The sequence below is a fragment of the Leptinotarsa decemlineata genome, unplaced genomic scaffold (genome assembly GCF_025532065.1).
Source record: "Leptinotarsa decemlineata unplaced genomic scaffold, Ldec_3_MD MMD2_tig00026328_RagTag_RagTag, whole genome shotgun sequence".
NCBI classification, from domain to species: Eukaryota; Metazoa; Arthropoda; class Insecta; order Coleoptera; family Chrysomelidae; genus Leptinotarsa; species Leptinotarsa decemlineata.
Genome location: NW_027412688.1, coordinates 31,783,444 through 31,810,762, shown reverse-complemented (window position 1 = coordinate 31,810,762; position 27,319 = coordinate 31,783,444). Strand labels below are relative to the sequence as shown.

General features: G+C 35.9%; 2 protein-coding genes across 3 annotated transcripts; both read right to left on the bottom strand.

The window, feature by feature from the left end:
• Window positions 1–2,516: 2,516 nt before the first annotated feature.
• On the bottom strand, window positions 2,517–12,079 carry LOC141485401 (bombyxin B-8-like). Of its 2 annotated transcripts, XM_074182001.1 has the most exons (4): window positions 9,459–12,079; window positions 5,725–9,397; window positions 4,440–4,614; window positions 2,517–2,855 (listed from the first exon to the last, which is right to left on the bottom strand). In XM_074182001.1, exons 3-4 carry the CDS (start codon window positions 4,612–4,614, stop codon window positions 2,674–2,676), a joined length of 357 nt encoding a protein of 118 aa, XP_074038102.1. In that variant the 5' UTR covers window positions 5,725–9,397; window positions 9,459–12,079; the 3' UTR covers window positions 2,517–2,673. The 2 variants fall into 2 exon arrangements, with proteins under 2 accessions (XP_074038102.1, XP_074038103.1); XM_074182002.1 differs by lacking the exons at window positions 5,725–9,397; window positions 9,459–12,079 and having other exon boundaries at window positions 4,440–4,964.
• Window positions 12,080–12,226: 147 nt separating this feature from the next.
• On the bottom strand, window positions 12,227–22,171 carry LOC111517970 (cell division control protein 42 homolog). The gene is made up of 4 exons (XM_023174267.2): window positions 21,905–22,171; window positions 16,841–16,955; window positions 16,578–16,695; window positions 12,227–12,594 (listed from the first exon to the last, which is right to left on the bottom strand). The coding sequence occupies exons 1-4, from the start codon at window positions 22,024–22,026 to the stop codon at window positions 12,380–12,382; spliced, it is 570 nt and encodes a 189-aa protein (XP_023030035.1). The 5' UTR covers window positions 22,027–22,171; the 3' UTR covers window positions 12,227–12,379.
• Window positions 22,172–27,319: the final 5,148 nt, after the last annotated feature.

The window sequence follows — 27,319 nt, the reverse complement described above, 5'->3', positions numbered from 1 at the left end:
TTTGACTATTTTACGTATAGTTGAGAAAGGAATTTCGGTCAAATCTGATGTTGCTTGTAATAGGTTTTTTCCCTCGAAACCAAACTTCTGCCTTTCAGGAAAGACCCAATCCAGACCAGGTCTAACGCAGGTCTAACGCGTTCAATTTGTGCAGAAGGCCTTCGTGCCAAACACGGTCGAAGGCCTTCGAGATATCTAATAGCACGATATGCACTTTCTTGTTGTTGTTGAGCTCTTGGATCGTGTTTTAGACCAGCCTTAGAGCCTGTAATTCAGTGGAGTAATCTTTGCTCATCAGGCAGAACATTTCGGTCCTCAACTTCTTCGTTGAGCCTTTAGAGAACAACTCTTTCAGCCAGCTTAGCCGCCGACGACAGCAGACTGATAGGGCGATAGTTCTGTGGGAATAGCGGATTCTGATCCTCTTTTGGGATCATGACGACGATCGCGTGCTTCCACCTTCTGGGGAAGTGTCTGAGGGCTAACCAACTGTTAATTATATGTAAAAGGCATTCGACACAGTTGTCCGGGAGCCTCTTCAATAACTTGTTGGTTATTGAATTGACCCCCGGTGCTTTCTTGGCCTTTGCGGCCCTGATGTATCTCTTCAGCTCTTCCGCAGAAGCTGGACTGATGTCATCATCGTCATCTTCCCTGAGGATTCGGTGAACCCGGTCTTTCAACAGCATATCCCGGTCGATGTCGTCATCTTCGTTAACGTTAAGCTGAAACTAACGTTCCTAATGCTAATAGTATTTTTTATGTACCTAATTTGGATGTGCCTAAAGGACATGTGTAGCTAACAGCCTAGGTCCAAGAATGAAAATAGTAATTCAAATCGAGTGCCTCCACCGAGAGTGAATAACCCTTCTTTACAGTTGAGTACTATTGAACTTGATCAAAGCATGTCTCTCAAACCAGGGGAAAGTGTGAGGTGTATGTTAAAAAGATTAGAAGATGACAGTGAGTCAATTGTAGATGAGCCACAGTCGATTAGTTGAATTGATTAATTGAGTAATTTTTCGAGCACAACAAGTTCTGGGCCTGAACTGTGCTTGAAAAATCACTTGAAAGTATATTTTTAGACTGGCCAGTCGAAAGGAAAATATATTTGATAAGAATACGAGTGAATATAAAAAGGGGACATAATTAAGAATTTATGAAAATAGAATATTGAGTGAAATAGGTGTTGAAGAATATATAAAATAGAAATGAAAAAGATATATGAGAAGAAGTTGATTAAAGAGATACCAGGGATAGGTACGCAAAAAAAGGTTTAAGATAATTTTGACACAATCAGACTAGGAAAAATATAACTCAACTAGGAAATAAAGGGAAACATTTCGTATAAATTCGACCAGCACACTGTTATCCAACGGGTAATATAGGTTGCGATAATGTATGTAAACTATGTCAACACAATATAGTAGATTTACCGATGAGATAATTTTTGAAAAGGAAACTGGGTATTCACTCTCAAACGGCGGGGAGGTACAGAAAATATAAGAAATACTTATAGATAATAGTATTGATAAAAGCTGTTTTCTTGCTTCCAATTCCTATATGGGAGGGGACCCAAAGTAGGCCAACTTTTTAATCAAAATTTGCAGATTTTAAAGTTATTTTTCAATAAGTTTAGCGATTGGCTGCTTCACATACGTTTTTCCAGATGAGCGAGTCTGATATTATCATAAATTTCTCTACTTCATCTGATTTTGCATAGAGAAGTGCTTGGAGAATGGCAAAAAATTCCCCTGTAGGATTGTCACTGTTTTCGGAAGTTTGGAACTTAGCTTTATTTGATCAATTACTACTGCGGCGCCTACTGCTTTCTACACAAGTTTTTGAAGAACCTGTTTACATTTCTTTGTAGCCCTTATACTTGATGAGCAGTTGTCTGAAGTTTTGGATGATGACCTTGGTAATTGTGGCATATATATTAAACTGGGATGGTTGGTAGTTGAATATGGGTAGGTTTTTGAACCATGGTGGTGGAGTACTAATATTTGTGAGATATATAGGAGGAAATTTCTGGATTTGCACCGAGTCACGATATAGTCTAATCCTTTCGTATTAGGGAAGGGTATGTACGAGTTCATTTGAAAGCCATTTCTATGTGTAATTTTTTAAACATTCAGACCAAACCGTTGGTGTATTTTGATTCATATGGACGAGCTATAAACTTTGAATACTTAGTAAAAAATTTACGAAGATACGTTCTGAATTTTCGTTTTTCTTATAACTTCTAGTCTGAGTTTGAGGGATACCCGTTACTGTCAGTTATTTCCTTGATAATATTTTTCACGATGTCGTACCTTCCTTTGCTCAAGGAAATGTGACCAGCCTATGAACAAGAAAATCTAGCGCATTTATGTTGTGGACAATGGTGGGGGCTATTAGAAACATATCTGAAAGTGCTAGTATTTTTTCTATACTAGGTGACAACGAAGTCATTGTAAACGGCGCCATTCATTTGTTTCTGAGATGAAGAATTGAAATAAGGAAGAAATAAATAGTTCATTCGAACATCTATTTCTAATTATAACACAAATAAAAACCTTTTTTGGTTTATTAAACACCATGGTTTCAACAGTAAAATATCAAAAAATATAATTCAATCTTACATAAATTCATTGTAAGATTATATGAGAATAGTTTTGAGTATCAGTCGCTTCATTCTCCGCAGTAAGTTTGAAGTTCATTTATTGAGCAAGGTCTGTCACAACATTCTTCTATTATTCCTCTTCTTGATTTGACTGGAACCATAGACTCAGCTAGATCTCGGGAGATGAAGGGGAATTTTAATTCTTCAGAATACAAGTCGTTGTCCAACTTGTTATCGAAATCAAGCCAGTCTGTAAAATAAGAAAAAATATTTTCACGAGTCAAATATGTAACATCAGTAAAGTTCATTACTCAACGTATAAGTTCATTGCTCATTGTGTAATAGTTCAAGTCTAATGATATCAATATACTCCATTACTCAGTCTGTAATTTGCGGCATTGGAAAAACCTACTGCAAAAAATTGGGGAGATATGTGTGGGATGAAATTTCCCTCACTGCTAAAATATTTCCACAGGTGTAAACGACACAATATATAGTTGATGCTCAAGCCTTGATTCAAATAGGTGCGTATTTTGACATCGGCAGTGAGTTTTCCTGTCGATGAAATGAGAGTTTGGATTGTGCTTAAAAAATTACCAAAACGTAATTTGGAGCCATATAGTGTGTATATTCCTCATCAAACGATTTTAACCATTGTGATCTCTCTGAGAGCTAGTCTCAAAACAGTAATGAAGCTGGAAAAAATCCTATACTGAAACTAATGAAAACACTTTTCCCACACACCAGAGCTACAAAACCTTTTCTTGATGCATATTTCATTAACCAAGTTAGCAGATGATGAGTAAAATATTATTCCTCTCCTGATGATGCTAACTTGGTTTTAGAAACCCGTATCAAGAGGTAGTGTTTTAGTTCAAACACCTCCGAAAGGTCTCCTTAGATTCATATCACATCAGAAATTTTATCTTTCAAGAATATGGGAGAAAAACACCCCTCTATACTGGGTTTATTTGTCAGATTCAAGATTCGAAAACATATCCTCATTTCATATTGACTTCATGAAAGGTGATGTCATTGCCTAGTTTTCCTCCGGATTGTCTTTCAAGAACGCAATGCATTTGTGGTTCAGCCTAGTACAACTGATAAATCTACAATAGCTTTGTCAGTTGTTGGAACAAAATAGCCTTGTTTCGAGCTCTTGTTTGCAGTGAAATCTGCAGAGAGAGAGAGAGAGAGAGACAGATCTGGCTGTCGACGTCTAAGCTTGACTTCGCAACAGAAAGTCGATGAAACCCTTGTTTTTTTGGATAAACAAGGTATGAGGTTAGAGTGCACTTTGAAATATTTTATCATTTTGTCACATGAATATCAGAAAAATGTTTGTGACAAAAAATAAATCAGTACTGTTTTCAACATAATATTTATCAATTTTCAAACAAAATTTCTTTCGCTTGAAATATTATCCTTCATTATCCTGTAGTTTCATATATTCCTACTCACTCAATACAAACCTAGCTAACGAATTTTCCAAATATCAAATATAATTTGTGTTTAAAATGGATGAAAATATTTTCTCCATTACTGATTTTTTGAAGTTGGAATTAAATTTACATCAAAATATGAAATTGAAAATAAGATTTGAAAATCTCTATACTTGTTCAAATGATTCGTCCCGATATTAAGTGTAGAAAATAAAAAAATTAAAGTTTGCCATCAAATTGGAACTTTTATAGCAAATAGACCCAGTAATAGTAATAGTAATAGACCCACTGCAATATTGAGACAATATTTAAAGGATATCATTTGAGTGGATCCATGTTATCACACCTGTTAGGCTTCTTTGAGTGAATAAATTCACGAATAAATAACGTACCTGCTCGTTTCATTGTTTTTTCGTAGTATATTCCTTTGCATATCCTACTTAGAGTAGAAGTTAGGTGACTTCCACAATATGTTGTTCGTTTCGATAAAATATTTCTCCAGTGAGGAACTGCAAAAGCGTTGAGAATGTTTATCAGTATGAAGATGTATACTAATCTAGCGTGCATCTAGAAAAACGAATCAGTTATCAGTTATTATACTACGACCTTTGGAATGAGTAATAAGAGAACACGAAGAACTTTGGATCTCCTAGATTTCTCTTTGGAACTGGAAGTACTACTAGTCTGTACTCTGGAGCATGACAGTTAGATGTGGAAGTTGAAAAGTTCTCAGTGACTCGATAAGCCTCGAAACAGGTATTTTGATTAAAAACTAATGCTAGTTACTAATAAATGAATAGTATGATAGAATATAGACTGAGTAACAGTTCCATTGAAACTGTTCTACATTTATTTTTCCGTAAATGGATATCAATAATGTGGCAACTGTTTTATGCTGATTAAGTTGAAAAAAAAATTGAAATCAGGTATATAATTTCCAATTATTCTCAAAAATTTACTTGAATTCGAAAATAACCTATTCAAATTATTCCCAGTATATTTCAGTATATCAAAGATTTTTTGAACTTTCGAATTTGTAAGGAAATATCCCGAGACTTTTTTGTGCAAATCACTGGATTCAACAGAATTATACCCCAGGCAACTCTATTTACTGAACAACTAACCTAACGTTGAAAGTAAACCTGAACTGATTATGATCATCAGAAAATACTCCAAATAATTAGTGATATTTTTACTCGGTTTCAAGATTTTCCTCTACGGCCATAACAATTTTTTTCAAAGAAATCAGTGTTCGATTTGACAAGACTGCCTATCAAAGAAAAAACTAATAAAGAAGTTAACTATTTGAAAAGTAGTGGATCAGATACAATTATTTAAAAAAACTCATCAATGGGAGCAATGGAAGTAATTTTCGTGTAGACTGTAGATTTGTGAGACTCTTTGTTAGAGAAGTTTCAATGACGTCACAAAAAAAATTCAAGTTTTGTTCCCTCTAAGACTTTTTGACAACATCAGAAATGTCTATTTGAAAGAATTGAGCAGTAAAAACATTTCAAAACTGAAAATACTGTCAATAGGGATATTGAAAACATTGGTTTTGGAAGACTGATTCTAGTGAAAATTGCAAGGATCTGAACTGAAATAAAACAGGAATTTGTAAGATTTCCAAAACACTGGCGAATATGGAAAGTTTTCTATAAGTACAATTTTACTTACCTGGATGGTTATGGCAATACTATAGACACTATGTTGTTTTAATATCAAACTGTTGAACGGGAGTGCTAAACATTTCCGATACCCTGGCTTTTATATGGTTTATTACAATTCGTGTGGGATATATGCAAATAAGACATAATGAAAACAAGATGTGTTTGGTTGGTATCATTCACAGCTGATTGCACCCTACCTTGATTAAACCCCCTCGTTATTCATATTTTCGTAACAAACAGGAAATAGGACGATAGGTGATAAACAAGGTAGAAACAAATCTTTCGTGTTATAATTTTTATTGAGAATCCTTCTCGCATGGACTAGATAAATCCTCTTCGACTTCTTACGTGAGAGTTGATCAAAAAGAACAGGTTAATGAGTGATATATGTAGAATTTCATATTGAGTGGTTGAATTGGTGAATTAGGTGACTCGGTGGTTCGAGCCTACAGGCCGGACGATTAATTTTCACTGCCTATCATCCAACCCGTGCTAGGAAGCACACGTTGAAAGTTAAGATCTCGTTAATCCTAGCTCGCATATGTTTCAACTTTTGTGGGTTGTCTTTCGTAGGGGTCGACAGCTGATTAACGAAAAAAGAGATTTTGAATAGATTAGGTATAAATTTGAATAAAGGATGAAGAAAAAAGCTTTTGTCTGATTTTTACTACGATCAGAGAGAAGCTTTTTTATTTATCGTATCCGTGAATTGAAGATTAGCACCATAGGTGAGCGAGGTATTGTAATGATGATGAGATAAAGAGGTCAAATGATAGTTTGTAGTTTTTCGAAAAGAAATTTTGGAGAATATTTTTCTCGTTCAATATCTCACACATGTTTTTCAAGCATATCAATATTTGAAACAAAACATAACTTTGAGACATCTTTACGTTACATTTTTTGAGACATCTTCCTGCTGAAAGAGATCCAGTTTTTACCTTCCAGTATCTGATGTCATTGATGATATGAATCGTTTCTACAAAAACAACACACTACTGATAACACTTAATATACTCACACATACACACAACATATAATAGAAACAAAACACGTAACAATCTCAGAAGAATAAAAAAACGCAGGAAACACGCAACATATAATTGATGATATCAAAAAAAATGGGACGTTCATATTTATTAAAAATTCAGTAACGGCAAACCTTGGTTTTCACTAAAAGAGTTTTACAAAAACCGCTACCCGTGTTTCGCTATACAATAGCTTTTTCAAGCATAAACTGCTTGTTTATGCTAACCGTGTCGCGGTTTTTGTAAAACTCAGTGATAATCATACAATAAACTGTATTGATTAGTTTTTCAATATGGATTTTCATCAAGTATCGGTCAGTTCTATTCAAAACCTTGGTTTAACAAAAATTGCCAGCAAGCTGTCGTCTCTAAAAATCTCGCCTATGGGCAGTGGCGCAAAAATTCCAGTGCCGAAAACCGAACCAGGTTTGTTAATGCTCGCAACAGCTGCAAACTTAGGATAAATGAATGCGAATAACTTCAGAATCAGAGAATTGAGGATAAACTGTTTGCCAATCCCAACGGGTCTAGATCCTTCTGGTCGGTAGCTAAAGCTGTTAACCATAACTTTAAAAAATCCACAAGTCTAACACAAACACAAGCGGATGGTTCAATTGCAACAACAGACATAAAAAAAGCAAATCTACTAACTGAACAATTTGCGACCCACTCCACAGTCGAAATTCTGGGAAAGGCTATTGCCACACTAGAATCCACAATGTCGGAAATTACTTTTCGACAGTGTCTAGCCAGGCGAATTTTGAAACAGGTCAATATCAACAAGGCGTCTGGCCCTGATAAAGTGCACGTCATCGTACTTAAAAAGTATGCAAATGAACTCGCACCAGTATTTTGCAGAAATTTCAACCTGTCTTACAAGAAAATAGTTTTTCCTTCTTGTTGGAAGATTGCTGGCGTTCAACCCATTCCTAAAAAGGGCAAGAAAAGTCTTCCAAATAACTATAGACCAGTCACTTTGCTATCAGTGATATCAACAATCATGTAGAAAGCCCTAAGCCACCATATCCTCAAATATTTGGAAAGCTTCAAGAAAAGTCTTCCAAATAACTATAGACCAGTCACTTTGCTATCAGTGATATCAACAATCATGTAGAAAGCCCTAAGCCACCATATCCTCAAATATTTGGAAAGCTTCAACATTCAACTTCGATGCTATGGCTTGTTGGATCATTTCTGTGTATGGCTCTTCAGCTTCCTGAAAGAACGTTTCCTGCAAGTGGCCGTCGATGGATATATCTCGAATATTTTCACCATCAACGCTGGTGTTCCTCAGGGATCCATATTGTCTCCAACCCTATTTTTATTCCAATATTTTGCTTTGCTAGTGACAGCACACTTGCCTCGTTATTCCATTTGGATTTCAGGACATCGGCTATGGAGGCACATCTTTACCAGCAGCAGAAGGTTGCATATCTTAATGAGGATCTAGAAGTAATTTCGAATTGGGGTGAGAGTAACCAGGTTCAATTCAATGCCACATAAACCCAGGTATCGGTTTTCTCCAGGAAGATAAATGTCTTCGAACCAGATATAATAATGTCAGGTCAGAAAATTCCGCTTTCTACATCGATAAGGTTGTTGGGGGTTAAAATGGACACCAATATGTCTTGGCACAAACATGTCGCTTGAATTACAAAGACTGCTTCTCAAAAGTTCGAAACACGCTTGTAACACTGTTCCGAACCGAAAAACTCTTCACACCTCAGCAACTTTTGATGCTTTTTAACACTCAGATCAGACCTTCTTTGGAGAATTTTTTTCATGTATGGAGCTCTGGTCCGAAACATACCCTGAAGTTGCTGGATTCCATCCAGAAAATAGCCATCCGCCGGATTGGAGACGCGAACATCACGTGCAACCTTGATAGCCTGGAACATCGAAGATAGGTTGGAGATTTGTCTTTCTTTAGATACTTTCACGGGAGGTGTTCAAGTGACTTGGCACATTTAATTCCGCCAAGAGCGGTGCCTGTGCGAAAGTAGCACATGATTTTTCTGTAGGAATTGTGTTTTGTCGTTGAAAAAATATATAGTTTATTCATTTACTCTATGAATTTAATCTTCCTCTTGAAGATAATCATTTGGTGACTGAAACACGTGTTGAGGTGTTAAAATAACGGTTTGGTGTTGAGATAAAACTCCAGTAATATTCACTCTATGAGTAGTAATTTATAAATAGATTCTATGGTTCCATTTTGCAATGAATACAACTGTTTCAATACAAATTTTGTTGCAATGCCTAAAGCAGATATCAAATATTGTAATTCCAACAAATCAGACTGAATTAAATAATAAGATATTTTATGAGCAAAAAGTTCGCACGAATTATTGAAAAATCGTTTTTCTTGGATTTTCAATGCGTGCTGTCCGTGTCAAAGTTTCAATGATGTTTGATTCTAGGAACTTCAACTTTTTTATATTCAAGTAATACTTTATTGTGAGATTTTCACTGGAAGCAATAGCTTTCCTAAGTTTTTGCATACTGACTAAATATTCCACATTTGTGCTTTATATGTATAATTACAATTTGTATTATATCAACGTCTACCTAAATAATGATCAATTATTTTATTTTACCCAAGTTGAGGTGAAATATGATTATTCTTTTTAATATCATAAAAAAAAATTTACCAACCTATTATTATTCTGATATTATTATGATTATTCTTTTTAATATCATAAAAAAATGTACCAACCTATTGAAAGAATATGTAATAAACTAATTCCAAATTGTCGTTTATATAATTATATTTTAAATTATATGAACTCAAAGCTACTTAATGACTAATAATTATACATGATTGTAGTAAAGAATAATCAAAATTTTGAACATCACAGAAGAATATTTTTTGTCAAACTCATTGAATTGACTTATTTCCAGCTTAGAAAACAGATTCAGAAAGATGAAGAATTCAATTCTATCTGATCATTTAGTGGATCTTCAGAATGATTTGGAAAAGTGGAATTGGTCTTCACATTCAATAAATTACTATGTTCTTCGATTCTTTGTGAAAAGGTTCTTCCTGTTTGGCCAATATGCATAAAGTTTTGGGCAAGGACCACAAATCAACTTATATACTTCTGATTTATTTTTTTAAATAGAATTGCTCAACTTATTTTCAGTACTGTTTCCGTTTCAGTTCAGTTCTGCATATAAACGAACTAAGCATATAATTTCAGGTTATGATGTGAATTTAGTTCGAATAACGAATTTTATTCTACATTCAAATGATGAATTTACGTGGTAGAAAATATTCTTTTGAGTTTTTGCAAATATACATTGCATTTTCTATCAATTTATTCTCTATAGCTCTGTTATATAGGAGGTGATTAAGAATGAAACATGGCAATAATACATACTTGGAAATCCACGTGTTCTTATAATTTTCGAATGCTCTTTTTAATTTTACAAAAATATGTTTGATCTTGATAGAAACATAATGATAACGGACAACTTTTATATTAACGAATGTAGAGAATTTCAATAATTGTTCTTATCAGTAACAACAGAATAACGAAGAATAACGTACTATCACCTTCGAAATATCATAATGGCTTTAATGCTATATATCAGTAATATTTCGTATTGAATAATTTTGCATATCAAAAAATTAGTCAAGAAATTAAGCATATACTTAACGTTTCAGAGACCAAAATTTGCCTCCGTATCCAGAATTGGAGTCTACTATTTTTTTGTTAGGCAGAATTACGGAATACGATAAGTTTCAGATGAACAGAACATTTATTTTGTGAAAAATACTTTGAATTTACGCAGTAAATTCTGAAAATTCCGGACCTGCACGTTAAGGAGGTTGCGTTAATGGCCATGTTACGATTGCGCACAGCTGGAGTAATACTCGAAGAAGGAAGGGGTTAATTGAGGCAGAGCCTATGGCGAGAAGCCTCAACCTCTGCTGCAGGCAACCAGTGATGCAATTGAACCCAGGTTTGTGTTTAATAAACCCTACAAAATACAAATGAAACAGAACACAGAGTCAGATGCTACAAATACAATACGCATATACACAGACGGCTCAAAAACCAAAGAAGACTCAGGATATTGAGTGTACTCCAGATCACTAAGCCTAAGGGTTAAGTGGGGAATGGGAAAAATACCGGCGTGGTTCAAAAAGAACTGGCTGGTATCTCAATCGCCACAAAAGAAATGACCACGAAAGGAATTTCTGGCAAAAACATAACAATATGCACTGATAGCAGATAATCCTTATTAGCCTTGAACAGACAACGTTTTACCTCAGGGCTAGTACTAAAGTGCCACCAAGATTTATCCAGAGCCTTGGTAGATAATAACATTATCCTGAGGTGGGTTAAAGGGCACGACAGGAGTAAAGATAATCGCATTGCCGACTCGTTAACCAAGGAAGCAGCTGTACTAAGAATTTTAGGACCCAGTGGCACCTACGACCTGATGACTTCGACAATTAAGGAAGCTGCCAAACGTCACATCCATGTTCAATCCCTAAAGAGATGGGATGAAATCAAAGAAAGAAATCTTGCCAGGATCACCCTGGGCGACCCTGGGTAGCTGTCGCCGAAGAAATATCTGGCGATGACCAGGAAAAATCTACGCTTAACAGTAGGATTTCTGACTGGCCACTGTCATCTAAGGAAACACCTCCATAATATGGGGCTAGTAGACACACCTCTATGCAGGATGTGTGAACAGGATGATGAAACTGTCAGGCATGTCCTATGCGAGGATCCGGAGTTATCGTTAATACGAGGGTGTGTGTTCGGCGAGTTATAAAGGAGATGTCAACTAGTTACCTGTCCACCTTCCTGGAAAGGAAATGATGGACATGACCTAGGAGGACAACTCCTCGGGAGGATGTACAACGGGTCACATGAGACCTGAGTGCTGTTGGCCTACACTTACCCTACAGATACAGAGACAGAGACGCAGTAACTCATCGGATGAACTTGAAGGTTTGCTTTCAGTAAATAGATTGATGTAGCTGTTACTGGATGGTAGGAGATCACAATGAAAAATGAGAAACGAATGTTTTTACCACAATTATTTGTATCCTTACTGCAGTTTCATCCTATATGGACATTTTCAAACCAATACAATAAAACTTTGTTGCAAATAAAAGTAGTAAAAAACATAGAAAGTTTCATTTCTTATTTTTCATTAAAAGTTTTCATTAAAAGTCTACATGTATATAAAGTTCCCCATTACAATTTTAATATTTATCAGACCGTGGAACGTGATAATTTAAAACGGAGGTCGATAACAAACTCTTCCTCCACAAAAAAATGACTTTTGTTCAATTTATGAGGTGAACTGATTTATCAACTGGACTAGCTGGAAGATTGAAATTCTACCTTGTAGGCACTAAAATAAAACTTGAGAAAGAAAGATATCAGAAGACATGAAAAATGTATCAGGAAGATATCTGGTATCCCCATTTTTTGTAACAAGTGACACGAAACCATGTTCCGATTCAATTCCGGAAAAACAAAGTTATTTATTCACAGTTTGTAAAATAACTCTGGATTAACACTCATTTCACGAAAATAAAAAATATATAGTAATATTTCGTCGTCAGATAGATTTATCACAGTGTTGCTGAAAGTTCCAGAGTCAACAGAATATCTATAGACAGGTACACACTGAGGTCTTTTTCACTTTCAAGAAATTTTTATCGAACAAGGCGGCGGATATTGCCATCTGAAAGGTGGCATCAATGAAACTCATCGTTTTTGAAGAGTTTTCTATGAAACCGTTAGCATTTATATCTCTGGCAAGCATTTCTCCTTCTTCAGCTGCTATATGTGATCTCTTGTTTTCTCTCAGATCCGTTTTGGTTCCTGAAAATTACAATGAATAAATATAAGATATAAGCAATGCATTTTTTCAACTTTTCATGGGTACATATACATAGGCAAGGTGGCGAATAGTTCGGATGAAGGTTCGGAATGAGTAAATAGGTAAATTATGTCATTATTGTAACAGAAATGTAAAAAAACCATAGATCGTGTCGGAAAAGAACAAAGTGTTATCACCCAGTCATCACCCGAAGACGATTGTGGATACTAACAATCGAAACGTCGTGTATCCCGTGTATCCCGTGTTAATAATAAAATTTTTTCGATTTTTTCGTTGTTGTGTAAACATAATTGTTATTTTTTAGCTATTCTTTTTAATTTTTTATAGATTACTTTAGGGATTTTCAATCAATTTATATAATTTTGGAGAATGGAAGTCCGAACTGATGAAATGCAAAGAACAAAGTGTTGTGACAACCCAACGTTTGTTGAATTTTCCAAAGGAGAGTGACGAAAATATCACCAGTGATTTAGACAATCTCGATGAGGATCCTATGAGAAGAGAGATATGCTATTCGAAAACAATCATATCCTATAAAATTTTATTACTCGAGAACTCCATGGGAAAATTAGTGTATTGGAGATGCAACTGGGGCATATAAAAAATGCACCATTATCGTCGCATATCAACAACAACGAAGTATGCCTAAAAAGTGACCTTCACAATATTGTTGAGAATTCGGCAGTGTCTAATCCGCCGGTAACAATTCAAAAAGGCTTTTGCGAATGCAACTAAATACCAGGTAAACTGTCCCATTACCCAAAACTGCATTTATCCTAGTATATCTCCAGAAAGTGTTGAAAATGATATACAAGAAGCGACGACGACGACAACAACAAATCAAGGGTCCTGGACAGTTGTCAATAGAAACAGGAAGAGGCGTAAATTTCTCGTAGGGAAATCAGTATATCAGTGTTTTCGAAGTAGTCCCTAAACTGGTTTCGTTACATGTTTCACCTTACGATTTGGTCTCCACAAACTTTCTGCTGGAGATGAATCGATATGAACTGAGGACGCCGCCAGCCTAAAATCTACATCAAACAGTGATGTGGATTTTGGGATGCATTGGACGCTCTTGCATCTCATGTGAACACAAGTCATTGTCTATGGTCATTTATCTTCAGTTCCTGGGTCAGTTGAATTTTGTACGGTTGCAGGCCCAAGTTATGACCCAAAATTCACCAAGTTGTGGTCTGCAAAAGGCCAACAACTGTTTGGTATCAAGCCTCGAAGGGTGAATAAACGCCTTGGAGTGAGCCAATCCTGGAAGATTCTGCCAGAAGTCCATAAGTCTTCTTGACATCCAGGTGTTCAGTGTTTGTTTGGCAAAGCCCAAAGCAATGCCGATGATAGGTTCTGGTCTGATGAAGCCGCTTGTAGCACCCTCCTTTGCGAGAGAGTCAGCAGCTTCATTGCCTTCCAGGCCAGTATGGCTAGGAATCCAGAACAGAAACAATCTGTTAAGTCTTCCTATCGAGAAGAGTGGTTTTTGGCAGTTTGCTACCAATTTAGACGTTGCTCGGTAGGAGCCAAGAGCTTCCAACGCCGCTTGACCGGGAATATTTTTATCGACTTGTCGCATAAGTCGCATAAGTTCTTAGGCGGGTAGATAATTCTATCCTGGGTCTGCGACTAAAAACACCTGCACCAGAACCGGAAGGTGTTTTTGATCCATCTGTGAACCAACAAATATCTGCTCTTAATATTTCCTTCTACCGGAGGATCCAGTCCTCTCTACTCGGGAATAGTACTTTATAAGGCAGTTCGTAGTTGACAGTTGGAGGCATAAAGTCAGAGGTCATTTCTAGAATGCTGCGACTTCCAATGTCAACCAACAGTCTGTTGCACTCTGCATTGAATTGATTTGTGCAATTGGCAATGTGCACAAGTCTGTATACAGTCCATCTAGCCTCTCTCTCTCTCTCCAAAAAAATGTGGAGAGGAGGCAGATCTAGAAGGATCTCCATGGCCGCTGACGATGTGGTACTGATGGCAACACTGATAGCCAGACAAGCCTGTCTCTGTAAGCCAGAGAGCTTCGCTTGGGCCGTTTTCTTTCGGCCACCAAGCAATTGCACCATAAGTGATCATTGGTCTGACAATCATCACATAAATCCAATGGATTTGTTTGGAATCTAACCCCAAGTTTTATCACAAATCCTTCGACATGTCCATAGAGACAGTCTGGCTTTGTGTAAAACTTTTTCCAAGTGGGCGTTCCACGGGTGTCTTTTATCAAGGACAATGTCAAGATATTTCACTTCCGTTCCAAATGGAATGACCACAACATTGAGGAAAAGTGTCGTTAGATCGCCCAATTTTCTCCTCTTGGTGAAGGGGATCAACACAGTTTTGCTGGGGTTGACAGACATCTGCTCCCTCAGGCATCAATTGTGAACAACGTCCAACGCGCTTTGGTGGATATTACAAGCTACCCTTCCCGACGTGGACATTGCCAGGATGACAAGGTCATCTGCACAAGCTTGCAGATCGACTTTTCTTCTGTCGAGAGCATTAAGCAGACTATCCACCAGGAGCGACCACAGAAGGGGAGATAGTACCTCACCTTGAGGGCAGCCCCTGGTGAAACTGATTCTGATAGCCTCGCCTTGAAGAGTCGTAGTTGCAGTTATGTTTACTAGCATAGCATAGATCCAGCCAGTTACGAACCAGTGGACTCAAATTCATCCACCACATTGCAAATAGACCTCTCGGTAGGACGATTCTGACAGCCTTAAAATGGGTGAAGTGCGCGATATGTTGCCCGAACAGAAAACCCATTTTTATAAAACACGTGTTGTTAATTTGGCAAAACAGACTGAATAAATGACAACTGATTTAACAGATGTAGTTTCAATAAGATGGCCGTTATCAATTGTCAAAGTTCGGAAGTCAGTGATGGAAGACTTACCACCAATATAATGAAGATGACAAGTTTGAATATAATATTTGAAAATGGAAAAGCACGGTCAGACGAAAAAACTGAATAATAGAAGAAGCCAAAATAAATGGCAAACTTCATGAATTGAACTCTGCAGTTTGACACAATATATTCGACCCAAATTATTCAATCTTGCTCCAGATCATATGAAAACGGAATATGTGTTAGAGTTATTGAAAACTTCAGTGAAAATGTAACATTGCTATGAACAAATTCTACTGAATTAATGTCTCAATTTTCATATATTGTTTTCATCCCTACCTAGCATTTTGAATACTTTTAATTTAAGATGAAATTGTATTTCACATTGTAACATTCATATTTTTATACGTTTACACTAATATTTTTACGTTTTATATGTTTTACATTATTTTATACTTTTATATTTTATATTCAATGTGTCTTTTTTGTAGTATACTAAAAATAGTATTCACTACTTTTTAGGAAAAAATAATATCGATATTGTTAATACTATTTAGCACTAAAATTTTTTCCCCGAGTAACTCAAAATACATTATATCTTGACCATCTTCAAAGGAATGAATTTCGATATTGATGTTTGAAGTTTTCCAAAAACTTAAGTGAATCATAAATACTTATGTTTTCTTTGATAAAAATTCAATAATGAGACTCGTTTTGACAAATCTTTCCTTATATCTATATTAATCCCCCATTTTTTATGCTGTCATAAATACATGTAATTTGGTGATTATTAAACTACTACTACTACTATATGCCATAGAAGGTCTATTAAGTTTAGCTAAATCTCCCGATGAAAGTGATTAAAAACTAATTTGTGCCCGGCTTGAACAATTTCCTACGAAATATGTATTGCTGGAAAAATAACAAATCTATTGACTGGCCATGACATCAATAAAAATTCCAGGTCATCCGTTGGAACTGATTCATTCAGTTGTTTTCGGACCAATATCACCAACTTTTTCACTTCAATTTTTTACCTAGAGAAACATTGTTTTGTGATTAGAAAATATAAGGTTGATATTGTGGATGTATTACACCTACCAGCTAATATAAGTTTAGCTTTTGGCGAAAACCTCCTTAGCTCTGGTGCCCATTTATGGAAGACATTCTCGAAAGAGCTTCGTTCATTGACTGCATACGTGAGAATGAAGCAATCCACCTGCAAAGAAAGGAAAATTGTGAGAAAAAAGGTTAGAGATCTGTGCCTTCTTCTGCACATGGTAATGGAAATGTTTTTATTCACTTTCACTTGAGGCGTCAAATATAAGGATAAGGAAGAGCTAACTATGACAAACTATACTCACGTCTTTGTAGGCTAGTCGTCTGAGTTTATCAAACTCTTCCTGGCCAGCTGTGTCGGAAAGAATAACTTTGTATGCCACAGAGTTTATTTCAATCGTCATTGAGTATACATCGAACCTGGAAGTGAATTGATGAAAAATTGTTATTAAATTAGTCGGAATATTCTACTAGAATCCAGAGCTCATTAGCCCTTCAAATTTTGTTAAAGTATAGAAATGCATGCATGGATTCATACATTCTTTTTTCCTTAAAAAATCTCGCCTACCGGCAGTGGCTCAAAAATCCCAGTGCCAAAAACCGAACCAGGTTTGTTAATGCTCGCAACAGCTGCAAACTTATGATCAATGAAAGCAAAGAACTTCTAAATAGAGAATTAGGGATAAACTGCTTGCTAATCCCAAAAGGTCTAGATCCTTCTGGTCGGTAGCTGAAGCTGAACTTTACAAAATCTACAATTCAATCACTAACATAAGCGGATAGTTCAATTGCAACAACAGAAAAAGCAAATCTACTTGCTGAACAATTTGCCTCCACTCCACAGTCGATTTTCTGGGAAAGGCACCACCCACTATTCCCAGACTAGAATCCACAATGCCGGAAATTAATCTTCGACAGCCTCTAGTCAGGCAAATTTTGAAACAGCTCAATATCAACAAGGCGTCTGGTTTTGATGAAGTGCCCGTCATCGTGCTTAAAAAGTGCGTAAATGAACTCGCACCAGTATTTTGCAGACTTTTCAACTTGTCTTACAAGAAAGGGGTTTTTCTTTCTTGTTGGAAGATTGTTCGCGTTCAGCCTATTCCCAAAAGGGCAATAAGGAAAATCTTTCAGATAACTATAAATTAGTCGCTTTGCTATCAGTGATACCAAAAACCATAGAGAAAGCCGTCAACCACAATATCCTCGAATATTTATCAATATGGCTTTCGGAAACAAAGATCAACAGGCGACCTTCTATCGTATGTCACCCATATTTGGAATAACGCAATCGAGAAACATGGAGAGTCAAGAGCTGTTGCGCTTGATATTTCTGAGGCCTTTGACCGTGTGTGGCATGAGGGTTTGCTGGCCAAACTTCGATGCTATGGCTTGGCGGATCATTTTTGTGTATGGCTCTACAGCTTCCTGTAAGAACGTTCCTTGCTAGTGGCCGTCGATGGATGTCTCTCGAATATTTTCACTATCAACGCTGGTGTTTCCCAGGGATCCATATTGTCTCCACCTTTTTGTATTGTAAATCAACGACTCATTGGATGAAACCAAGAATCCAATATATTGCTTTGCTGTCGCCAGCAAAGCAATATATTGGAGTGAAAGTAACCAGCTTTAATTCGATGCCATAAATCCCAGGCATCGGTTTTTTCTAACATAAATGTTTCCGAACCGGATATAATAATGTCAGGTCAGACAATTTCGCTTTCTGCTTCGATATGTTCGTTGGAGGTTAAAATGGACACCAATATATCTTTACACAATCATGTCGCTGAAAGCAAAGGTTGCTTCTCAAAAGCTTGGAACACTGTTCCGAACCAGAAATCTGTACACACCTCAGCTACTTTTGATGCTTCATAAAGGTCAGATAAGACCTTCTTTGGAGTATTGTACTCATGTATGGAGTTCCGCCCCCAAATATACTTTGAAGTTGCTGGATTCCATCCGAAAAAGAGCTATCCGCCTGATTGGAGACACGAACATAACTGGAAACCTTGATAGTCTGGAACATCGAAGAAAAGTTGGAGATTTGTCTCTCTTCTATAGATAGTTTCACGGAAAGTGTTCAAGTGACTTGGCACATTTGATTCCACCAAGAGCGATACATATCAGAAATACGCGACGGATTGTGGATGCTCATCGTTTTGAGGTTCAACTCAGTACACCTCGAACTTCACTGTTCAAGAACTCTTTCATTTGGAGAACGGCGTTTATGTGGAATAAACTTCCTAAGAACGTTTTTCCAAATGGATTTAATCTCCAGCGATTCAAATCCAATGTGAATCGCTACTTTCTTTGTTCTTTCTTTGTTTTTTCTTTGTTCTTTCCACTAGACGGATTCCACTTTCCAATATTTTTTGAAGTTCTTGACTTCTAGAGCAATCTTGCTGTTGGGAAAAAACTTTTTGGCCTTCACTTCTCCACCTCTATACAAAAAATATTGAAATTTTCCAGAGAAAAGAAGAAAGTAAATGAGTTCAGAATAAAATATTTACAAAGATGTGTAGCTCATCTATAGAAGTCACTTTCAGATTCAAACTGGGAGAAAAAGCCCCCCCCCCAAAACAATACCAGAAAAGTTAAAAATATTTTAAAAATTGTCTATACAGGGTGGGCCATCGAAAACTTGACATGGACGTTTTGGGTACTAATCTTGCAAATCCTAAAAAACGTTCAGACAGCTCGATTTTTATTGAGAGGGGGACAGTTTAAATTTTTGTGGACGTTGAGTATGCACTTCATGAAAAATGTGAGGATTTGAATCAGCCCAATAGCGACAATTAAGGCGATTAACTGTGGCATTTAGAAAAAAAGAACGTTCATCACTGAAGCAAATATTGAAAACAAAATGTGGATTTTTCACCACTCGTTCACTAACCAACTCTCAAAATTGCAAGCGTTAATTTATTAAGGATGCATTTTGTGGGTTTTTAAAATACGCCGAATGCTAGTTGGTGACACCCCGGAAACAAATGCTAACTTTCTTGTGCTCAAAGTATGGTCAAGCTCAACATGGCCCAGAATTGCCACTTGTGTCGCCTCATTTGTTACGGGTTATTCTATTTGCCATTTTTTATTTGCTACAGATCCAGTTGCGTGAAATTTTGCAATTAAATCGAAAACATGTCGCGACACATTCTTGTTGATTGAACAGTTCAGTGGCGCAGCACAACATCTATTTCCATAGTACACTTCAATCAAGTCAACCCTCTCTGCAATTGTGTAAACCATTATTTCTTCAGCAATACTTTACGGCACTCACACTAGTAATAGGTAATGTAGATATCACTTTTAACATAAAAATGAGAAATAGAAACAGCATTTTTAACCATTTCTCAATTGTAATAGTCTTCTTATCAGAGAAGAACTAAAAAAATTAACAAAAACGTAGCGTAAGAAACAAATGAAAGAGTTCCAAATACATTCCAACTGAGCAGTGGCGTACAACAATTTGTTGCTATTAACAATATTGAAAAAGTTAATTATTGGAAAGAACTCTTTCAAATACGTCCAAATTCAAAAATATGTACACCATTGTTTAGAGAATTCCAAGATCTTTCAAACGATGTGCGGCTCGCCCCCTATTCCCTATTGAAATTCCAAGGGTTGTTCACCTATCTGCTCCAGGGTTGAAGTGACGACGCTGTAAATGGGGAAAAATTTTCCTATACCCAGCCGTAAATTGTTAAAAATATAAAATTTCGGTCGTTCCTTAGTGCGACTCTGTACAAGCAGCCTTGTTATGAATGAAAATGTTTTGCAGCACTACGTTGTTTGGTTGGGCAGAGTATACCTATGTATGTTTTCAATCATCTTCTCAGCGTTCATTGATGTCAATGGCAAGCTGTGATTCAACAAGTATACCACTATGAACACTATGAACAAACATTATTTTTGTTTTTTGCTAACTAAAAATGATTTTTTCGATAAAATACTTATTCTTTGAGTTATTCGCAAAAACCGTCTAAAAACTTGAATTTATGGATTGAAAAATTGACACTTTCCCTCGCCAATGAGTCGACTGGTTTTGACAAGCTTTATGAAAAAAAAGTTGCGGATCATAACCTACTCACCCTAACCGTCTCTAAAACTAAATTCATACCTTTAACACCTACTGTTAATACACAACCCACTACAGATTATTCTATAAACCTTCACAAAACAACTTGCACGGACACAAATACATGTACCTGCCCAGAAATAGATCGAGTATCATCAATAAAATACCTAGAAGTGATTCTGGATCAGCATATTCGCTGGACCGAGCACATCTCAAATTTAAATAAACGACTGAGAGCATTACTGCACAGATTTTACACTTTAAGAGATATCCTTCACGCAAAAGCCTACTAATGCTTTATACTTCCCTAGTAGAATCCATTCTAAGATACAGTATTATAATATGGGGAGGAGCCTTCGTTAACAACTTACGTCCTCTACATATCATACAAAATTCCATCATAAAAATCATATTCAGAAAAAAGAAACAGTATTCCACAAAATTACTATATGAAGAAACAAAAGTCCTACCAATCAGTCTTTTGTATGTTCATCAATGTATAATTCAAGTTCACACAACTAAATACTCACTTCGAAGCAGATCTGTCCAACCAACTAGACAAACTAGTAATGAAGAATTAGCAATAGGTACAGAGAACGTTTCTATTTTTCGGTCCAAAATTTTACAATGAAATACCAGTACATTTAAAAAAATTGACAAACTAAGAAATTTTAAAACTGAAATAAAGAACAATATCTTGAAAAACAAGGAAACGTTCTATAAAATACAACGATAGTAAATACATCCACCATTTGCTGCTATCCCTGTCCTATACAAATCGTCTAATATCTTTCATAAGAGTTAATTACCTTCCTTATTTATATATATATATATATTTTTTTATCTTGTAAATCTTTGCCCGCCAAAATTTTTAAGATAATTTTATGTACAATACTAATAGTTTTTTTTAGAGAAGCCCTGGATAAAACACACACAGGCAATTATGCCTAGTTATGTTTTACTCAGAGAGCAAATCTAACCCCATTTTGTAAAAAAAAAATTGTGATATTTTTTTTTGTACATGGAATACTTGAATAAACTTAAAACTTGAAACCTCCTAAAAGGGATGGGTTCTGCTCCTAGGATAAAATCAACTCCTGTAGCGGCATAGCTTATGAACAACAGGGTAAGTAGAGATCAAATCCAAATTTTTGAACAAATGGGTGATTTTTGGCAATATTATACAATATCGTCGAATTTCAACTTCAATGATTGGACTAAGTGTATTCAAGTCCAACTGGATTCTCGAAAGATAAAATTTTCATCATTATAACCGTCTATAGCACGTACTTACACAGTGGGTTGATATCTGTCGTCGAATTTTTTGTCTTTGTAAGCAATCAACATACTGGTCTTTCCTGTAGCACCATCTCCGACCACCGTAATCCGTATCGTTGTTTTCCGCGACCTATCCATTTTTCTTCATACTTGACTATTGTTTATGAATATATTATTCGATATTGGTATGGTTGTCGATAATCCAACTTGTAACAAAAAGTATATTCACACCCAGATCAAACAATCTTACACTACAGACTTCCATCTCATAACGATCTCCTTATCTGCATCATAGATAAGATATATACGTGGTTGTCATGATCTAATAATCTAATGCGAGAGTGATAACAAAAGCAATCCTTTGACGATTTCGTTGGATTGGTTATTTCATACAGCAAAAAATTTGAAACGATAGTGAGCTACTATTAATGCTGAAGTGAATTAGAAGTTCACTACAGATAAACTTTGAAATAATGTGTGGCTATAGTTTTCGACATATACCTACTGTTCTCTACCCAGTTAAAATATCAAGGTTGAATGAAGTTTACGTGAAAAGGCATCGTTTACAGTATTTCTCAACAAGAAAACCAGTAGTGTGTCACTCGTTACCGAGAGGGCGCCATCATTTTTTCAATGAAAAACGGTAATACTACGTTTGACAGACATTTTAGTTCTATATCCAACGCTACCTCATTTTTGAAAATCGGACGAGCCCTACTTGTGTGATCAGCAGTTTAATATATTATTTTGTAAGAATCTGCGATGAATATCATGATTTCAATAAGAAAATTCATCAAAAACTCCAGTTTATCCTAATGTAGTTGTGATTCTATATATTTTATCATAATTTTTCCTTATGACGTCAGTCATTTCTGAGAAGTTTGTGCCTACTATAGTATAAAGTAATTTCGTTGCAAGCACCTCTTTTTCATCCATACGTTCTTAAATGCACTATAGTTGTGTGATGCATTCTTTAGACTCCATGAATCCACACGAAACAGTCCAAAATCGTCGTTTCTGGTGATTTTGCGGACCACTTCAAAATTTTTCAATTATTCAAAGTTTCGGGCGACTTCATTGATTCCACTTTTTGCTTTTGAGTTTGTTGGGGGTTAAAATGGACACCAATATGTCTTGGCACAATCATGTGGCTGGAATTGCAAAAGCCGCTTCTCACCCCCAAACATACTCTGAAAATGCTGGATTCCATCCAGAAAAAGAGTTATCCGCCTGATTGGAGGAGACGCGAACATCACTTGCAACATTGAAGAAAGGTTGAAGGTTTGTCTCTCTTTTATAGATACTTTCACGGGTATATTACACTTGGTAGGAAGTAACTTGGCTTGGAGTCTTTTAATTTTTTATTTTTATTTTTGTTCAATTGTTCTATTTTGTACTTGTATATGATTTCACTGTAATTTCATTTCAGGGATTTTTTGCTTGATATAATTATCAATTTTAGATATTGTTTTTAATTTTCCATTTGTATTAGTTCCTTTAGGGATTTCAAATCATTTTATATTATATTAGACAATGGAAGTCCGAACTAATGAAATTCATCATGAAACATTGTCAGTCACCTTCAAACATTCGATAAGCTCGTTCTTTTGCTAGCATCAGAAATGCCATGGGAGTTATATCTTCCCTACAGGGCCGTAGCGAAAAGAAAAACTAGGGGAGGAGGGAATCCGAATTTTCCCAACCCCACCAGCAAAATTTCCCAACTTTTGAAAAAATGAAAGCCGAGAGATTAGTTACTACTATAATATATTAATTTTCTTACTTAGCTATCCAAAGATTGGCTCAATGCTTATGCCTGTTGGGGTGTGCACAAACAAATATAAATTTTGATAATTATAAAAATAATAATGGGCATTATACTACTTTGGACCAAGGCACTTGGTTTTCCACCATATCCACCATGAATAGAAATATTCAATACAAATGAAAGGAAATAACACTTAAATAATATTGTGCTTATTGTTTTCTACTATTATTTTTTCTATCTTCACTGCCCAAAATTTCCCACCTTTTCCAAGTCGAATAAACAGCGAAAAGTTGGGATTTTTGTAAAATTGTCACTTCAAAATTTGCGGACTGTTCAGGACTGTTCTCTTACTTGGGAAAAATTAAACTTTTATGAAGATTGAAATATTTCAAAACTTCTTTGACATCTGTCGAAGAAGTAAAGAAATAAGCTCTCAAAAAAGGAATAACTGCGTATATATTCGAATTTTTATCCATTTCTGAAGACGCAGGCAGATTTTGGCCTCCGAAATGTAAAAGATAAGTATTATTTCTTAATAATTTTTTTGATAGGCAAAATTGTTAAATACGACAAGTTACTGATAAATAGAAGATTTTTCTTTGTGAAAAATACTTTGATTTTTACGCAGTAACTTATCGGAGTAAACTAAAAAGTTTGCCCTTCTACACTTGTATAAAGTTCTCCATTATAATTTTTTATATTTTTTCAGATTGTGGAAGGTAACAATTACCCAAAAAAAAGGTCGATAAAAAACTGAATTTTTCCTCCACAAAAAATGACTTTCGTTGAATATGTGATCTCCAAGTTATGCATTTTGGCAAATCCCAACCTTCTCCTGGTTCTTTCCCTTTTCTTATTACCTCTCCCTTTATTTTCTCTCATTTCAATTTTTTTAATTTTTATTGATTTTGTTACTTTTATTTTTTTCTATCTTCACGGCCAAAAATTTCCCAACTTTTTTTCAACTTTTTCCCAAGTCGAAAAAGCAGGGGGGAGGATCCCCCTATTCCCCCTCATAGCGACGGCCCTGCTTCCCTGGCAATTTTTTCCGTGACTCCGCTGCAAGATTCGCAGCTTTTTGAGAAGAGAAGCTAGTAAACTATGACCTCAAGCCAGGAAAACATGGATTTTAAAAAAACTGTGGAAAACAAGAAAGGCACAAAGCCGTGTTGACGTTCATGGAACACCTTCCTGCACTCCCCACTGTCCTCGAAGCCATTGCTAGTTCACCGGAAAGTAGAGGAAGTAATGTATTTGCTTTCCTACACTCTGTTCTCAGAATTATTGATTAGTGTAGTATTGTTGGCTGAGGTACTTGGAGTAACTATACCCCTAGCATCCAACTCCAAACAGAATACGAGGATGTGCTGCAAGCTTCGCATCTTGTAGAAGCTTCAATGCAGAGCATACAAGAAAAACGTGACAACAGCTCCGACTCCTTCAAGGAGCTTTATAATCAGGAGGGCGATTTGGCGAAAGAAATGCAAACGCCTAGGACAACGATCTAATATACAAACAGTCCCACCTGAGGTCTATTACCACATCCCGTTTCAAGGTCCTCCAAGAAGAAGATGTGTAGGCAAGCTACAACACTTGTTAACACCCGATATAAATGATGCCTACATTAGTGACATTCTTCAAGGAGCAATCAAGTACAAAGAAGATTTGCCATGCTTTTTGGCCTTGAAAGGCCGAAAATAAGTTACCTAGACACCCGACGCAAGCTTACAAGTTTGCCGATTCTCTCTCAAACATCAGGATATTATTGCAGCTGTTGTGCACCAGTACAGCAGAGAGAACTTTTCCAGCTTTGCGTCTTCATAAACATATCTTTCACCCAATAGCTGTTGAAACTTTTTGTGTTTTTGGCTGTGAAGCCTTATCTTCCATCAATGAAATTGGAACAAAGGTAACCGATGAATCCCCCGAATCAAGAGCCACATCTTTTCTCATTCAAAAAAATAGTATAGCCATCCAAAGAGGAAATGCGGATTCGTTTTTCGGTACTCTTCCTGATTCCAAAAAACTTAATGAAATTTACATGTTTCCTGAAAACCAATTTCATAAGGAAAAGAGAGGTAGTAACAAACCACTTCATGGAAATAAAACAAAAGCATCTTTGATTGACGACTTGTTTATTTTGTGGAAATTCATGTTCACTGAGGATACACTACAAAAACACACTTTTGTATATTTTTCACGATATTTCTTTATTGTTGACTAGTTTCGGCTATTACTCCATTTTCAAAACTAACTGATTACATTTAAATCTGAGTAATTCATACCTAAGTTGCCTATCCTATCATAAATAATGAACCATGAACATGTCATTTCGGATAAAAAATCATTAATGTACGAACATCTTCAAAATTCGAAACATAAAATAGATAAAGATAATTTAAAAATCCTTCACACATGCGAAAAAGGGAAAAATCGAAGAAAAATCCCAATTCTATTGTCTTCAACGAACAACTTGATCTAAATAATAGTCCTCTCTTATAATCCAGTTCCCAAAACCTACATTATATCAAAAGCTTTGTTTTGTTATGTTCATGGATATTAGAGGTATATAAAATGTAGGTACCAAATTATTTATGGGTTTCGAAGATATTTCGAATTGTTCAGTGATAAATTCTTTAGTCCAAACCCTTGGGTTGAATGGTTTGAAAAATATTGGTAACACCTGTTTCATGAACAGCGTAATCCAATGTTTATCAAATACGAGATGGTTATTGGAATATTTGAAAAAGGATGAATTCATGAAAGATATCAATACTAGTATTTCTAGTATGGAGGGTGCTTTAATCAAAACGTTTGCAGAAGTTTTCCAGGAGTTGTGGTCAGAAGATTTTTTGATAGAGTAGTAAATACAGCCTTCTTAAAAAATCAGATTCAAAGTTTTGCTCCTCGATTCATGGGTAATTCCCTTCAAGATGCTCAGGTGTTTCTTCGTTATCTTTTAGAAGGTTCACATGAAGACGTTAATATAATTGATGAGAAACGGAGATTGACGAAAAATTGTGCGACAGCGGAAATGCACAAGAGTCATGGATCACATATTTGAGGATGCATAACTCTAAGATTGTAGATCATTTCGTTGGTCAATTGAAATCCACGATGGAATGCACACACTGTTGACACTCATCAGTAACCTTTAATCCTTTCTGGGATTTGTCTCTCTCCATACCACAAAGAACCGACCAATTGAGTTTGTGGCAATGCTTGGAATCGTTTACATGAGAAGAAACTTTGGATGGAAATGAAAAACCGACGTGTTCGAAATGCAAGGAAAGGAGAAAATGCACAAACTCCCTATCAATCCACAAGTTTTCCCATATTTTAGTAATACATTTAAAAAGATTCTCTCCAACGGGAAGATTTAGAGGCAAATTGAATGATGTCATCGAATTTCCTCTAGAAGGATTGGATATGGACAGTTTTGCAGCAGAAAATGTGGCTACTTGTTATAATCTATATGCATTTTTAAATCACAGTGGGACTACTAACAGAGGACATTATACAGCATACTGCAGACACCCGTATACTGGCACGTGGGACAAATACAACGATTCACATGTGTCACCAATTTCACCAAAATCGCTTGTGAGTGGAGAAGCATACGTCCTTTTTTTTTATGAAAAGAATGGAACAAAATCGCATTTT